This window comes from Macrobrachium rosenbergii, chromosome 59 (assembly GCF_040412425.1).
Source record: "Macrobrachium rosenbergii isolate ZJJX-2024 chromosome 59, ASM4041242v1, whole genome shotgun sequence".
Classification (NCBI taxonomy): Eukaryota; Metazoa; Arthropoda; class Malacostraca; order Decapoda; family Palaemonidae; genus Macrobrachium; species Macrobrachium rosenbergii.
The window spans coordinates 38,126,173-38,141,007 of NC_089799.1; the positions used below are offsets into that span (position 1 = coordinate 38,126,173).

Below are 14,835 nucleotides of genomic sequence, written 5' to 3' on the forward strand. Positions count from 1 at the left end.
GATGGGATGCCACACCCCTTTATCTAAAGTTTTTCTTGTACATTGTGAATATGCTTCAGTAGTCAAGTCATTTTAATTGACTGTGCATACTTTGTTAGACCTGTACCTTGTTGCCTACGGTCTTTTTGTTCTGCCAGTTGTAATATATGTGTTGTATCAAAATATATTGGCTATAATTTGTGTTGTACAGAAGTACAAACTAGTATTTTACATTTTTACTCTGGAAAAATTTACCTATGTTGGAGATTATTTATTATTAACGGAGTATGATGCAAGTACTAGCCTAACCTCTCTGATATCAGTTTTTTGTCATTATTAAAATTCAGTAATTCACTAGAATGCATTTAAGATCTTAAAAAAGCTAGTAAGCTTCCAAAGGATTATTTCTCAACAAAAACGTACATTGACACTAGGAGAGCTGTTGAAGGAATAAAAAACTGTTGCTCTAAAAATTCCCTTTTACAGCAGATAAAGTATTGGTATTTCTTTCATAATAAATTAAAAGATTTTATGTATGCTGAGAGAACTTTGTGGAGGTATTAATTAAAAGGAGGATGCTAATAAGTGGGTCGAAGTGTAACTATTTTCTGTGTGATTATTCCGTTATTAATGAATAAGTGACAATTTTGATGATGAATCTGGTAATGAAATGGGTAAAACTGGTGCACAATTGTGACAATCTTGATGTAACAATAGCTTTATCCTGAAATAGTATAGTAGTCCTTTGGCTCATGGATATTAGACGGGGTGGTTGTCACAAAACCTGTTGGTGGCAGGTCGTACTGTTTGTATATATTTCTCTGTTATTGCTTGTGGTAAATTTTATTTTTAATAGCATAAAGCTAATTTTGTCTAGTAACATAATATGCTGTATAGACAGTTATACTCTTTAATACAAATGTATTTGTAGGGACAGCCATACAAACAGAAATTTAACTCAAGGGTAGTTGAATGATATCACAATGATCACCCATACCCTTTAGAACATATTTTTTGGGCCCATGATATATATAACAAACTATCCTCTTCATGCACAATGAAGCCTTTTTTGAAAATGGATGATGTTTAGGAGAGAAGTTTTACCAAGATAAATTGTTAGAGTCATGACATACTGTAGGTTCTGTCTTTGAAATGCAAGATCAAATTCAAATGACATACCTTACTTGATGGTCACAGGTAGAAGGTAGTACTTCTAACATTTTAACCAGATAGTACAAAAGCATAAAAAATTACTTACGCTGAAATATAAGAAAAATGAAATTGAACAGCAGATAGAATCGAACTTAATAACTCAGCTACATTTATCATAGTCAGTGAACTAAGTCTGGGTGACTCTCATAGAGAGGGCAAAGTGAGATCCATTTCAGTAATTTTAGTAGGAAAAGATGCATGAAACATTTGAGACTATTTGCATTAATACTCAGATGCTCCAGTTATTTGTAACAAAAGGAGGAACATTCCATTAAATGACCCTAATTCGCAGTGGGTGGAGAATATAATGAACTGAAATTTTGACAAATTGTCCTATTTTTCTTGAACAGGAGACATTTTTCTATTACAGGATAGTGGTGTCATGACAAGGAAACAGAATTTTAAATTTTAAACTTTTCTTTTGCAGTTCTTCTTTGTATTGCATAAGAAGTTTGAACATGTGTCAACACTTCATGTTATCCATCATGGCTGTATGCCCATGAGTGTATGGTTTGGAGTCAAGTTTACTCCAGGTAAGACAGTGTTTAGCTTTTTACTTTTAAGCATTTATTTACCCATGAGGCTTTTTATTCTTTTTGATTTACTAAATTAATGTTTCACAAATGTATTGAAGTTCTATGCATGTTGCTGTGAATCCATGGTTAGTATTAAATTTTGAAACCAGTAAAAATTATTTGAAGTTTTTGTTGGGAAATGTGTGTATGATTTCATTTAAAAGATTCAAATATTTAATACCAAGTCTCATAATTGCTCTAAGAAAATATTTTGAGGTTAGGATGATGATGTGAAATTGAACAATTATGCCCATATTTTACAGGTTTTATATGTGACTGAAAATTTAGAAGGCAGACTATCCAAATATAATAAAATTCCAGGGGTACCAGCTGTAATAACTAAATAGTTTTATGCCTTCTGCTTTTTTTTCACTTCATTGCAGCAAGACTGCCATATTACAGTTCAGAGACCAAGTTATATTACTGATGAAGAAGCACATGAGGGTAAATACCCTCTGTAAAGATTTACTAACGTGAACTTATATTTCTACTTTTTCTAGTACTTTTTTCACACTAAACAGTGACCAATTTTTTTTTATATACAAATAAAACTGCATTTTTCTCATTAGAATATTATTAATAATATTGATAACAGACTGTATAAGAATATCAATAAAAAAAATGACATATCTGAGGAAAATTTAGGAAAATTTACGAAACATTCTGAAAAATTCACTGTAGGTTGCTATGAAGAGTCAAGGAGAGAACTAACATTTGAATCTGAAAATTAAGCTCGATTACTAATACATTATGGCTAATAACTGATGTTGAAATTATATGAGAGAAAAAAAATACATCTTCAGTAATTTCAAAACCACATACTCACTAAAAGAAAAATCTTTCCATAATCTCATCTCTTATCTTTACAATGTCGCACATGGGCTGGAAAAAGTCAACTGACTTGTACAGATGAATTGGAAAGCAGCCGAACACACAACACCTCATCTCTGAGGTCATTGATTATTAACTTGCATAAGGATAATGTTTTGATAAGCTATATTATTCAGTAGCTTTTTATCAGAAGAGCAACTGTATTTATATACAGATATGGTGGAATAAAGAGGAAATATGAATACCTTGCATAGACAACATTGTTGCACTAGGCATACCATTCTCCAAGATCAGCATATCATTGGCGCAGCTCAAACTCCTTAACAAAGTACTGTATTTCCTTGGATATCTGGATGTACACTATCCACAACGTGGCAATATCCACACGAAACTGCAGCTGCCACCGCCCCTTCCCCCTTCCTCACTCCCCCACTTATACATGGAGACATATACAATAAACAAAAATTTATAAACACTTTCCATTCCATTGCAGTGCTGCATGGGCAGAAAAAAATGATGGTAAGCTGTTACAGCTCATATAGCACACTGAGAAAGGAGTATCATTGGGGGAATAGACTTGAGGTAATGCATGGGTAGGGAGAAGCAGATTGACAAGGGCTGGAAGGGCCCTCATCTGCTTGGGAGCTTTCACGACTGTTATTGGCTCTAAAGCAATAACATCATGTAAAACATCGTTATGTTTATTGCCGTTGAACAGCTGACAGAGGTGTCTTGCCTACAATAACTCATGGAAGTTTTATGGATGGGGGAGGAGTACTGTGCTTTGAGGCTTTCAAGACTTTTACTGGCTAAAAAGCAACATCATCATTCAGTATCATTTTGAAAATATCCTTGAGTGGCTTATGGAGATACAATATGAATATGTCATGGAAGTTTGTTTGCGCATAGATTAAGCTACTCTGTTACTCAAGAGTCCTACGCCTCTCACTCCCCTCCATATTCCCCACCTCCGATGGATAACACCAATGGTGACAGCGAATTTATCAGTGCTCAAATTTGCAAATAAAATGGAAGCAAAAAACAAAGCTATAGGTGGAATATAAGAAATTAACATATTTTCCAGTGTCAAAGACACTGGCCTTAAAGACACACACGTGCAGGTCGAGTGTCTCAGTGCACTGAGGAAGTGTGAATTTGGCTGGTACAGCATACTGATTATTGTCATTTTTCTGTTTATGGGAGCTGCTGATGCCATAACGCCCCATTATAAAGTAAATGACTGTTTCTGCCTTATGATTGAAGGGATTTGCTTCAAATTTTTACCATGTAAATTTCTCTCATGGGGAAATTTAGAAATTCAACCTCTACAGTAAGTTCAGTTTGTTTACAGTTGAAAAAAATCATGACGTCACTTTTATAGTTATACTACACTGTTAAAGTTTAATTGAATTTGGTTCAATCATCTTAGAGAAGTAAACATATAGTTATGAAAAAAGTAAGTTTCATTATAATGCCTTACCAAAACACTGTAAAAGCTTTTATCTCTTAAATTTCGAAGACGTCATGGAAGAGAGAGGAGCAAGACAGACATTCCAACTTCAGGTCAAAAACAATACTGATCTGCCTGAGATGCCCACGGTTGAGCTGAGCTGAATTCTTTAGTTGCCACTATTCATTTATGAGCCATTGAAGTGATGGAAACTCTTTCCCGCTCGATACATCCAAATTGTATGGCGTGTAATATTAATGCTCCTCAGAGGGGATCCATCTGCTGCCCAAAACCTGTTTTAGATCCTCTCATGAGGGGTTATCCATTCATCAGGGGTTAAGCATTTATAAAGTTGGCATCCTAACAAACTGGGAAAAGCTATTCTCTCTAATACCCTTCATTGAACAGAAATCATAGTTGTAATTGTTACAAAGGCCAATAATGATAATAGACCCATATTTACAAATACCGTATCACTTTAACAAAAATAGTAGTCATTACAAATGCTTATAACTCGGTATAGTCGAAAGAAAAAAATCTAAAAAAAATTTTTTTAACACGCTTTTATTAATATCTTTTTGTTACTTTTTTAGCCAACCCAACAGGAGTTGGATGTTTTGATTCAGTGGTCTGGTTAAACTACCTTTTAGCAATAACAGTGTAGCAACTATTGGTTTTAGTCATAATTTCAGTATACCATAGATTTAAGGCAGTTTCATGTTGTCAATTTACTTTTGTCCTAATGTGGTCACCTTCAAGTACCATGTTCCTTTTCCTGTGGATCTTAAAGTACCAAAGATATGGCCAGTTCCATGGGTCACACCTTGTTTGTCAGTTTTTTCTTCTCATGTTCAAAATTGCTTCATTTTGCTTCAGCGTCATTGAACTTACATAGATTTCTCTGGCAACTTCATACACATTAACAGTGCCACAAGGTGGCTAAGTTCAGTACTCATTCAAGTCTCCATATTTGAGTTTTTTGATAAAATTAATTTTATTGTAGAAGTCTGTTTTACAGATATTCCACAGCTCCTAGCCACATCGATTTAGCTTATCTGATTATATCTGGCTACATTGCAGCCTGTAGAGCTCCCTTTTTCATTCTTTACCATCAGTAAACTATAGCAGTTTTGTCAGGGCTATTTTTTTGCCTGCAGCTTGAAATTACAGTGTGTGTAATGGTGATTTGTAGTTTTGGGGAACTAAAGTTGTTTTAGAAGCTATGATTTATATATTAATTTTCATCTTTCAAATTCAAAAACAGTAAACCATTTTTGAAATACTAGAAAAGAAAAGATGCTGATGCTGTGAGTTGAAGAAATTATTGTACAAATTGCAAATAGTAGCATTTTTTATGAAATTATCCTGTGTAATAATGGAATATTACAGACTCATCTTAACAGTCAGGCAATAAAAACGTAGGTTACAGAAGTAAAGCCATGAAAAATTTTTCAATTCACTGATAATTAATAAGGTGAACTTTACATTTGCTATGATGCTTAAACAGTTTTTAGAAATTCCTGGTAAGTAAAATACTTTAAATGTGCTGCATGAAGTAATAAATGTTAGGTTTACCAAAGTATTCAGGCATTCCTGATCAATTGCATGTTTTCTTCACAGGTGGTCACAGTACTTTCTTTGGCTTCATTAATACTTTTGTACATATTGTCATGTATACATACTACATGTTGGCTGCCATGGGACCCAGGTACCGTCGTTACATTTGGTGGAAGAAATACCTCACCAACCTTCAGATGATCCAGTTCATTATGATCTTTGCCCATGCTTTCCAAGTAGGTTCCTTCATTCATATATTGTAATTGCTTAGTCATGTGTGGAAATTATAGTAGCATTCACCATAATAATGAAATTATTTCTATGGGTTACGCATTTTGTATCCATACTTTTATTGATTTTCGTAACGTATGTTAATATTTTTTCTTACAGCTTTGCTTCACTGAGTGCAATTACCCTCGTGCCTTCATGTGGTGGATTGGTGGTCATGCAGTCATGTTCTTCTTCTTGTTTGCAAACTTCTACATCAAAGCATATCTTAATGGGGCATCAAAAGCCAAGGTAAATATTGGTAATGTTTTAGATTTACTACAAAATAGTTTCACAAAATTTTCATACCGAGAATGGCATGAATGTTAAACGTACATGGAAACATCATGGGAAAGTAGGGCCTAATGACAAAGTACTGCATTTTCCTTAAAATTTCTTCCATTGTTATAAGTGAAGATGAGTGTGCCTTTTGTTATTAGTTACAAGTATTATATACTTAATATGAATGGAATAAAAAGCAAATGTTTTTGTCATTTCAAGATTGTTTTTGCTGTATTACATAAATACTATAAGAGATTTCAAAAATGTTTTGCGTATTGTGATGAAAGATATTGTGATGAACATCAGTAAACTTCTGGTTTTGTACTGAATGACCAGTTCTATAGTTTCTATTGTGAAGTTTATCATTTCCTTAATTTTACTGTAAGATATTTTTAGCAAGTGAAAGTCTGTTTTGACTCATTTTAAGACAATGAATCTATTTTCCTTGAACTGTCTAATTGTGGTTCTTCGTAAATTCTTCAAAACTCACAGGGAGAATTATATAAACCACCATAAATGTAGTTAACCTTGTCAATAAGGAAAACAAATTTTTCATCAATGAAGTAAACTTAGGCAAGTAGTGTGAGGTATGTAGTTTTGGAGTCTTTAATGCCAGGGCTGCCAATTCAGTCCTACCCTGTTGAAGAAGTCACCCACCCAGTACCTAGCAGAAAGGGGCTGAGTGAGAGTGTAGATGTAGCATACCTGTCCTGTAAAAGAAATATGTGTAGTCATTACTGGAACCTTTTAACGGGTCTTAGGAATGAATAAGTGAGCTGTATAGTGAATAATGTTCTTATATAGCACAGTTGGTATTTAAAAGTTATGTTTTTTGGCTACTTTCTGAAAATATAGAATAATTACGGGTGTGTCGCTCTCAAGCAAAGTAGACTTGAAATGTCAGTGGACCCCAATTTTTTTTTTATTGTGTCATAAAATGTTTGTTTTAATACAGTATTGGATAAATTGATAATTTACATATACAGTACTGTATATTTTAATTTAGAATCATAGGAAGGAAAATGAATATCTGCTTTTAATTTTTTTTTTATAATTTTTGTCTTCCCCTTAGAATCATAGATCTTTTAAGGATTGTTTTCACTGATGTTGCATTCTCAAGTACAGCAAAGTATGTAGCAGAGAAAAATCTTTATTAGAATCCATGTTTAATTCAGTTCTATCTTTTATTTCAGGCCCTGTTAGCAAATGGACACTCAAAAATGAATGGGTTTTCTAATGGTCATATACCTAATGGAATTACAAAACTTAATGGCCATGCTAATGGTCATGCCAATGGCCATGCTAATGGACATGCCAATGGCCATGCCAATGGACATGCAAATGGCCACGCCAATGGACATGCCAATGGGCATGTTCTTGCTGATTCAGAGGCCTTTAGTGTAAGAGCTCGGAAATTGGTGTGTATGAATGTTGACACTGCTTTGGAATAACTGTGACCAACTCATCAGCATTTCTGCTTCTTAGCCATCAGCTAGCTCAACCAACGAATTGAATATTAAATACTGCAGACGTCATGGCTCAATGCCACGTACAACGTGTCGCTCGCATAACTTCTCCCAACCCAACTTGATGTCTAAGACAATACAAGCATAATCACAACTGTTTTGTTGAACTCAAACGCCAACAAAAAGCTTTTCAAAGTAATTATTTTAATGCACATAAATTCTGTAACCAGTAAGAACTTTTTTGTAGATTCAGCAGGATAATTCAGATTTTATTCTTTTGTTTTGTGATTCCACAGTAACACCATTAATTTACTCTTAGCTTTTCAGAAATTTAAAACTAAATGGATATTAAAATCTAGTTATTTTGCATTGTTGAATCTATGCATTCCACAAATAGGTGAAAACTTCTTTTGTTTGGTGTATGAGGTTTTCAGAACAGATTCATCCAGTATATTGACAGAGTTGTTTCGGCTACTTATAATTTTTTATTTAATCAATCTGGGAACTGTGTTCATGAAGTAGGGCAGTAATAAAGTACTGCACAATGCATTAATTCCATCAGTGTCATAGTAGTTGCACATTACATATGTTTTGATGTATTAAATATACAGCCTTATGATGTTTTAATAGAAAATTATTTGAAAAAGTAAGCCGTGACTTGCACAGTAAAGATACTACTGTATAATGTAAACTGTTCCATAAACTATGTACCTTTGGCTGTTCAATCCAAGGTGCTGGGGAAGTATGATACTTTACTTTATTGGTGTTCAAGTGAAAATCCATGACTGAATAAAAGTTTAAATGTTACTTGTATTCAGCACTTTTGAAGATGGATAACAGTAGTTGAAGCACAGGTCTCCAATTTTGATGGGATATCAAGTACAGTATAATTACGTTGATTTGCTTGAAGTTTAGATAAGAGAATGTGCAGTAAAAAATCATGAAATATCATTACTAGATATTAGGCACAAAATATAATCTTATTTTTAAAAGGAGTACAGTTGAAGTGCATTGCTTGAAACAAAATAAAGGCCTACAGAATTTCCCCCACGACAATTAAAGTTTAATGGTAAATTTGGCTAAAGGCTCCTTGTAAACTTGTCATGGAAATTGCATTTAGTCTACATTACCCAGTTGCCCATCTTGCCACAGAATGGTCAAATGACCCATTAAGTCAGTTTACAACCAAATATTTCAGACCACACAGTGTATATAATGTTAGGTCAGTAAGGAAAGTAGCATTTTTCCTATTTGTTCATTTGTTTTTTCCCTGTCTTATTTTAGGAGTTAATGACATGGTAAAAGCCAAACTTCAGCAGCTGCAACACATCAAAATATTGATTATAAACTTTCTAAACCCCATGGAAATATCATCATCATCATTATTATTATGAGCCAGTTATATGGTGCCTTTGTCATAACAACATTGTAGGAGGGTAGTTAATCTTAGTGGTTTCATCTTATGAAGCCTTGTGCTAATGAAGTTTTGGATCCTTTCCTTTTCAAAACTTATTTTTGTATGTGAATGGGACTGTCCACTGAAATGTGATAAGAATTTTCCTTTGGATTTACAGTATTTTTTTCTATTTTTCAAAGTTCATTAGACCAAGTCCTTTATTCAGCATCCCATGTAATAACTAGCTGGAGACGTATGTAATTTAAAATTAATGGAGATTTTCTATTTCATGTATTTTCGTTAAACATTAACAATAAAAATTACCTGAAGCTTACCAACTGCCATCTATTTTAAGAGCAATTTGGTCTTGGTGATGACACATGGGCTAATTTGCACTGACATGGGTACAGCAGGCTAATTATGTTGTAGATCAAGATATGGTTGTACTAATTAGTTGTCAGAAAGCAAGTACAGCTTTCAACAGCCACCAGTTATCTGTTGTTATAGAACAGGATATGCAAATAACACCAATTAAGAGATGTTGGCTGAAATAATTACCATACCAAGTGAAGGGGTAATATTTTTTTCTTTTTAGTGCCAGAAAAGTTTCTGCCGAATTAGCAGGATTGTGTGTGAATTTTTTATTACTTTATCTCAAAGTGATGTAAGGATGCATTGATGGCTGCTGAAGGTTGTTAACTTCTGATAATAATTAGCAGGACCCCCCCCCTCTCTCTCTTTCTCTCTGTTTTTGACAGCTGATAGTTGACAGAAGTTTTAATAAACATAGTGTGAATTGTGCCTTAGAGCAGTTTCAGATTGCTTCTTAGAACAGGGTTTAGGGGAAATAAAGTTTTATGGCATTTTGTGTAATTTTTATTTTTATTTTTAATTCAGGACACATGAGGCCTTCATTCTATGTACCCCATGCTGGTATTCTACAGTTTCTGCAAAACTGTAGTTATGCACATTAAATTGGTGTTTCCTTGCAGTATAGTTAGTTAAATTTATAAGTTTTGTCAACTGCAGTATTCCGTTGATCACAAGTTAGCCTCTTGAGTTAACTCCTGTTGTGTGGGAATTGTACATAGTTAAGTTAGTAAATTAAGCACTCAACAAGCATAGAGACAAAAGTGCTAATACTTGGGTATTGAGCATAAGCTTCATTTGCTTTTATGTTTATTATTTTTTATGGGTTCATGATTTTGAAGATAATCAGTTTTTTTTCACGAGCAAAATTGATGCCTGAAAAAGAAACGCCATACTTGCTAATTTATAAAGTTAGATAACCAAAGTCTGTTGTTCTGGTAGATTAAGGTTAAATATTTTTTTTATATCAAATTCCAAACCATATGTTTTTCATATAAGTTTGCTACAGTATGCAGCTTTATGTATGAATCTTGGAAGAGTAAGATTATATGCTCTGTATAGTGCATATTTCTATTGACATTTTATGGTGCATTATACATAACTAATTTAGCTATGCAAATTTTTTGACAAAACATTAGTATGTAATCCTGGCCCGTTATCCAAGTATTACATTGTTTCAATGCCTGAATTATTTTTGGTAACTCCTAAGTTTTCTGAATTTCCAAACTAAAGTTAGAGTATGCAAGAAACTAGAAAATTTCTTCTACAGTTGTTGCAAACATTTAGATAAAATCAGTTTACAGTATACCCATCTTACTCTTGCATTGTTTTGTAAATATTTGGACATGAATTTTAATTTTACAGAAGTTATTTCACTGTTAAAATTTTTTTTTTTTTTTTTTTTCTTTGAGCTTTTATTTATTTTCCAAGCATGATGGCAAGGATAGCTACCACTGACCAACCAGGGACTGGTGTAAGGTTGTAATGCCAAAGCCCAAAAGTGGAAGTAGTACAACATAATTTGTATTACATTTCACACACTGAATCTTTGTATTACTTGATTATCTGTTAACCCATTATGCTATACACTTCATTTTATATTCAGGACATGTCTTAATAAATTACCACCCTCAGGGTTATTTTTTTTTCTACATTCCGTTGCTCCATTAATTATGTATGTATGTATATGAGTCTTGAGTCTGATGTTTATGATGTGAGGAGAACAGACAGTCTCCTGAACCTTTTTTTTTTTTTTTTTTTTGCAAAATAATATCAATGCAGATTATGAATTAAGGAATTAAGTTTTATTGTCACTTCACAGTGTAATATTTGTTGTTTCACTTAAAATCATTGTTTTGCAAGCATAGGTGTTGTTAAGTACAGATGGAATGTTTTGCAAGGATAATTTGTATACAGTATGTAAAACATGTTCATTTTTCTAACTGTGTTTTATTTAAAACCCAGGTCGTTTCAAAGTGCCTTCTAATAAGCTGTGGAAGGAGGGGGTAAAAACATGCATAGACGTAATGCTTTTAACTCATTTTAACATTAATTAATGCATGCAGGTATGAATTTTGGTGGGTCCATTAAGTCTTGGTACTTTGTCAATTTTATAAACTGAAAATGTGTTCCAGCCTATACAATTTTGTACTTATAGCTGCTCTAATTCTTGATTCATAAATCCATTAAGGATTTTTATGCAATCTGAAAGTGCAGTGAATGGGAGCTTACTATGAATGCTGGTTGCATACATGCCAGCAAGCTTTCAGGATTTTTTCTGTGCTCCTCAAGTCCCCACCCTATTGGGGGCTGCATTTGTATATATCTGGATCTTACAGGAAATGTAGTTGAACATATTGTGAATTCAAATAAACTTTGCCATCTCAGTAACAACAAAACAAATTACATATTTCTCAAAAGCACTTGGGACTTTTCCACCACTGGATGCATACTTTGGTCTTCCTGCTTAAATTTGAATGTGATGTGTATGTACTAACAATCATTTTTCTATTTTAATTTCACTTCTGCAAAATAATCCTAACAATTATATTCCTTAGTACAATATTAATAAAGCTGACTGGAAAATATACCAGTTTCCCACAAGACAAGTCCTTCAATTTGAATATCCAAGAAATCACAGTGGAACACAATTTGATTGAAAAGGCTTTCAAAAAGGCTGCAGGTAAAGCCATATCCCATTCTAAACATATCCTAGCAAACATAAAATACCTTGGTGATTTGACACTTTCAGAATTAATAATACAATTCAGTTGGAAGATCCAACAATCCAAATGAAAGATTCAACAAAACTGAAAGAGCAGTCTTTGCAAGAAGGAGACTTAATAAAAATGAGTACAACTTTCATGGAAATAAATACATTAAAACCAATGTACAACACTGCAAGGTTTAGAAGTTGACAATGTGTATCCGACATCTCCAGCAATACTCCTGTACTGAATCAAACTTATAAATTTTGAAATGACATAAGTGCTTTCAAACTGCAACATCTGCAGGTAGAGATACCATTTGAAATTATCTCACACAGTACCATTATTAGATTGTACACTTTGCAAGAAACAAGAAATTATCATTTGTGGCCCAGTATAAATTCCTACCTCCAAACCAAGAAAAGACCCAAGTATAGTCAAACCTTGGTTAATATTAGGACAACTGCTTCATGGACAATTCAGTTAAAGGATGCTTTTTCCATGGAAAAATCCGCTTCTTTAAAGGATGGACAGTGATGACTTGGCTAGAACGTATGGGATTTATGTATCACTTTTGTGCGCAGGTCCTAGCTGAAACAAAGGGAAGGGTTCAGACTGCATAGGCCTCACTTAGTGCACAACTCAGCAAAGTTTTGCATGAATGTGTTTTTTGCATATTTAAGTACAATACATAAATTACATAAGTCATCATGGCTCCTACAGGAAGGCTGAGCTTGCTGTGGAGGATATGTATTGTGCCTTTACACAAGTCCATGGGCTTAGAGGTTGATGATGTAGGGAAGTGCATAGCAGAGCTCACCACAGAAGAACTGCAGGACCTTCAGAGGGAGAATGTCCCTAGCTCATTAATAAATGATGTGTAAAAATTGGTGGGAATTACCAACTTTTGCTGGAACAAAATACCCTGACAAAACTGTAAGAAACCATTTTATAAACCTGCTGAACGACAATGGTATTCTCACTCTATGAATATTTTACAATGAAGACAAGAACAAACTTCATTTGAGGAGTTTTTAGTGAGAAAGAAAAAGCGAGTGTCAGGAGGAAAGCAGTAGAATGAGCCAGAAAAGAGAAAGAACCCCAGAGTACAGTTACCTGCTGTTTTTATGGAATGGAACTCTCCTTCTAAACAGTTACATGTCTCCTCTTCACCTTCCTCATCACCTTCCACATAGGCCAGCAACTCCCAATTACTGTACATGTAAAGTAAGAACAAATTTACATCTTTAATATACTTTTTTTTTTAATTTCTACATTCTAGGTTTGCTAAATTCAAGTTAAAATGTTTTAATTTGCTGAATTTTTGGAGGTCTAGTACCAATTAATCCAACTCTTATTATCAATGGGAAAAATTCACATTTTACCAATAACTCTGTTAAAGGACAGCCTTCTGGAATAGACTAAGTTCACTTACTGAGGTAAGACTGTAATGTAAATGATTACATTAGCAAAGTTGCTTATAGAGAATGGTAAATACACAACTCATATGGTACATAGAGAAGAATAAGAATATTGATGCTTACCCAGTTTGGATCACCAATTGACAGATCTACAGATTCACTATCCCATCTGGAAGACAATGCCAGTAGAGGCTTTGAGCTTGAAACAGCTATTGTTTTTACATGGAAAGACTCGATATTAAAGATACAGAATCATGCAAGGATAATATAAGTTGTCACTTGCCAATTTTCATTGAAAATTTTTGACAAGCCAAATCTTTCAAGTAGTATTGATGATATTCATTCGAAGACTTTCCCATTTGAAAACAGAATTCCATGGAGAAGTGTTCTGAATAGTACCATCTCTACACTGGGAATAAATAACATCAGCTTTCAACCACCTGTTGAAATATAAAATGTTTACATTGTAAAGACATCAGACGTCTTCCTTTCCCTTCTCATGATCATGTATCGCATCTACCAACACAGCGAGAATCTCGTACAGTATGTATTTGTATGTAGTTCCTGGCCTTTTTGCCAATATATATTTTATCACTGTATGTACATTATGTCTCTTATTATTGATATTTGACTGACTGTTAACCAACACAAATTGCTATCACTCAGTATACGGGTCACAGCAAAGGTCAGGCACTTCGTTTCCGTCCGCACGCTGCTATGTACCTCTGTACCCAGGTAAATAAATTAGTCAGTACCCAGTTCTGTCTCTTTGACCTCACAACTGGTGACCCGAGGAGCGACGGTAAATACAGCGGTTTTGGCTTCGCCATTAATGGACTTACTACAGCCGCTTTACCTTCAGAGAGCCCGTAATGGAACCATACAGCGACAAAGTCTAGGCCTCTGAAAGCTCCTTCCTCGGAGAACACCCACGCCACTAACGGGCTGATTACGGCGTACCTCCTTCAGGTACTTTCTGGCATTCTCGAACGGTATGGCCCTGCCATTTACGATTCACGTCGACCATTAACAGACTAAACACTGCTTGTTTCGCGTTTTGGTGTGAGGCAAAATGTCAGACACTGAGGTAAAAAGTCATTCAAAGGACGCACAGATCCTCTGCATCCCGCTCTCACCTTCGAAGGCAGCAATAAGCCAGGCGATAAAACTCCCACCGTTCTCGCAGCAAAATACCGCATCCTGGTTCCTGCAGGCAGACGTCCATTTCCGGGTAACAAAAATCAAGGACGAGAAAACCAAAGCGGACGTCACCATGACTACGCTGCCAGAGGTGGTCTTCAACAAAATCACCCCATGGTTGG

At 34.5% G+C, this 14,835-nt stretch overlaps 2 protein-coding genes across 15 annotated transcripts in view; one reads left to right on the plus strand and one right to left on the minus strand.

The window, feature by feature from the left end:
- LOC136837732 (very long chain fatty acid elongase 7) overlaps positions 1–11,327 on the plus strand; it is a 483,891-nt gene extending 472,564 nt beyond the window's left edge. For all 7 annotated transcript variants that reach the window (XM_067102656.1, XM_067102655.1, XM_067102652.1 and 4 more), the window contains 4 exons: positions 1,619–1,724; positions 5,668–5,840; positions 5,995–6,123; positions 7,347–11,327. In XM_067102656.1, coding sequence (XP_066958757.1) covers positions 1,619–1,724; positions 5,668–5,840; positions 5,995–6,123; positions 7,347–7,604 — 666 coding nt within the window. In that variant the 3' untranslated portion in view covers positions 7,605–11,327. The remainder of the gene's footprint in view (positions 1–1,618; positions 1,725–5,667; positions 5,841–5,994; positions 6,124–7,346) is intronic.
- The window catches only part of LOC136837731 (cocaine esterase-like), a 46,869-nt gene continuing 38,656 nt past the window's right edge, over positions 6,623–14,835 (minus strand). The window contains exons 12-14 of one of the 8 annotated variants that reach the window (XR_010852737.1): positions 13,637–13,682; positions 13,209–13,306; positions 12,666–12,683 (exon numbers count right to left, since the gene is read on the minus strand). Coding sequence is in view for 7 of the 8 variants with exons in the window: in XM_067102644.1 (XP_066958745.1) it covers positions 13,072–13,306 (235 nt within the window). In the remaining variant the exon portion in view is untranslated. Of the gene's footprint in view, positions 6,864–10,769; positions 12,684–12,741; positions 13,307–13,375; positions 13,683–14,835 lie in introns of those variants that run through there. The other 7 variants (XM_067102646.1, XM_067102649.1, XM_067102648.1 and 4 more) reach the window with 7 other exon arrangements.